This window comes from Propithecus coquereli, unplaced genomic scaffold (assembly GCF_000956105.1).
Source record: "Propithecus coquereli isolate 6110/MARCELLA unplaced genomic scaffold, Pcoq_1.0 Scaffold81, whole genome shotgun sequence".
NCBI lineage: Eukaryota > Metazoa > Chordata > Mammalia > Primates > Indriidae > Propithecus > Propithecus coquereli.
The window spans coordinates 3,612,428-3,614,555 of NW_012154285.1; the positions used below are offsets into that span (position 1 = coordinate 3,612,428).

Genomic DNA, 2,128 nt, shown 5'->3' on the forward strand with positions numbered 1-2,128 from the left:
ACAAATAGCTTTGTTATTATTATTATTTTATTTTATTTTTTAGAGATGAGATCTCACTCTGTCACCCAGGTTGGAATGTAGTGGCGCAGCCATAGCTCACTGCCGCTTCCAAATCCTGGGCTCAAGCGATCTTCCGCCTCAGCTTCCTGCATGGCTGGGGCTACAGGTGTGCACCACCACACCCGGCTTAAATTGTGTATAATAAATAAATTGCTTTTTAAAATTGTTCATCCTCTGCCCTTTTCAGGAGGAAGTTAAGACAGCTTAGAAGAATATGTAAAATAAAACGAGACAGCATAAAGTAGGGTGAGAGGAAATTTTAAAAAACATGGGAAATGGTCCAAAATAGATGTCTGCTACAGTAGTCTATATGTACTTGGTAAAAGTTGGCCACACATTTTGTTTCTTGAATCACTTTGTGGCCCCTTTAAAGTCCAGTTCTAGAAGAAATTCCTTTTAGAACACACTGTTTGATTTTTTTTTCTGGAGGAACCTAAATATGCCTTGCTAATGAAAGTTATGTAATTGAACCTGTCTCCCTTTCATCATGACTGGCAGTTAAATTGGCCACATTTAAACTCAATTATTATGACTGTGTAAACCTCTATCCACAACATATTATGTTGTTCTTTCCTTTGAATTTTTATTAATATTTTATCTGCTCCTAACTTTATAATTTTACTATTTTCACTAGTGTTCTCTTTTTAAAAAATTCTTTGTGAAACAAAGCAGAGTATCCCACAATAAATAAATGACAATGACCTTTTGGTGACTGAATTTTAAACAAATTTTAATGTCCTGAATTATACTTTGTTTATAAAACACATCTGAAGTAAACTCATCTCAACTTTGGAAAAGCAGTCCTCCTGGAAGCAAGCAGTGCTATTTTACACAGAAATAGGCTAAATAGGTCGTGAATATTTGCTGCTAATTTGCTTGGTGCAGCTTTTATTCAGTGATAGCACAGAGATAAGCATCAGCTTATCACACCAAATTAAGGGGATCCAATTAATGGGATTTGACTGTAATTCTAGGCAGTAGAAAAAGAATCCGAACTACACAATGAAGGGCTGTTCTTAAAGTGGGGTGAGATAATCCTCTGGAATGATTTAGATCAGAGAAGCTGGACATTTTTCTTGTTGTTTAGCACAAACTTTTTTTCTGCTGATACTTTGGAGTGTTCTCTCACTTCTAGAAGTCTTTCTCTTGTGTTCTTAAAAAACAGTGCTGTCTTTTCACTGTTATTTCCCTTTTGTGGACAAACTTGTTATCAGATTTTCAACAAATGAGGTGCCATTAGAAGGATTAAATATCGGTGGTTTTGTAGTGCTCTGCTAAATCTTGAATTGCTGAATTATTCAACACTTTGGTAGAATGAAGAAAACCATTTGAATTATTTATGTTTCAACAGAAGTAGTCCCCACCTTAGTACAAACGGGGTATCCTCTTTCTCAGGGAAGACCAGACCATCTGTCATTCAAGGGACAGTTGGAGTCCTGACTTCTTTAATGCAAGAGCTACAAAACAGTGGAAAGACTGACTCGGAACTTTGGAAAAACTGTGAGGTATCTAGTTTTGTTTTATTTTTGGAATTTTAATTATATTTAAACATACCTCTACTAAACTCTTAATTATTACAAACTTATGTCCTGAAGAGCATGACAATTAAGTTATTGCTAACATGTCAAGTATATTAATTGGGGAACAAGATTGAACAAATGTGGAAAAGGTAATCAAAAGTATTTTTTTAAAAATACATACGATTTGACATACTAATTTGTATATTAAATGTGAACTAAAACGTCTTTTCAGAGAACTGAGAATCTGAAAATTATTAAAATTTTTAGTAATCATAATGTGTTAAGTAACTTATATGGAATTGTTATCATTTTGGAAAAACCTAAATTCACTTTGAAATATTTTGAATGTTCTAATTATAAATTAAGACTTCTGTTTAGTAACTTACTACCTTCAGCTGTGATACATTGCATTCTATTGCTTTCAGATCAGTGGTTCTTTGGTTTATGGGTTAAATTGTAATATAAAAATTTAACAGTTAAAAGAATACTTATGTAAATTTTGTTTCATAGAATAATGCTCAAGGTAGAATTTCCCAACACTAGATTTG

At 33.2% G+C, this 2,128-nt stretch overlaps 1 protein-coding gene across 1 annotated transcript in view; it reads left to right on the top strand.

The window, feature by feature from the left end:
• The window catches only part of MPHOSPH9 (M-phase phosphoprotein 9), a 62,368-nt gene that overhangs the window by 5,792 nt on the left and 54,448 nt on the right, over positions 1-2,128 (top strand). The window contains exon 2 of the mRNA XM_012663405.1: positions 1,412-1,565. Coding sequence (XP_012518859.1) covers positions 1,412-1,565 — 154 coding nt within the window. The remainder of the gene's footprint in view (positions 1-1,411; positions 1,566-2,128) is intronic.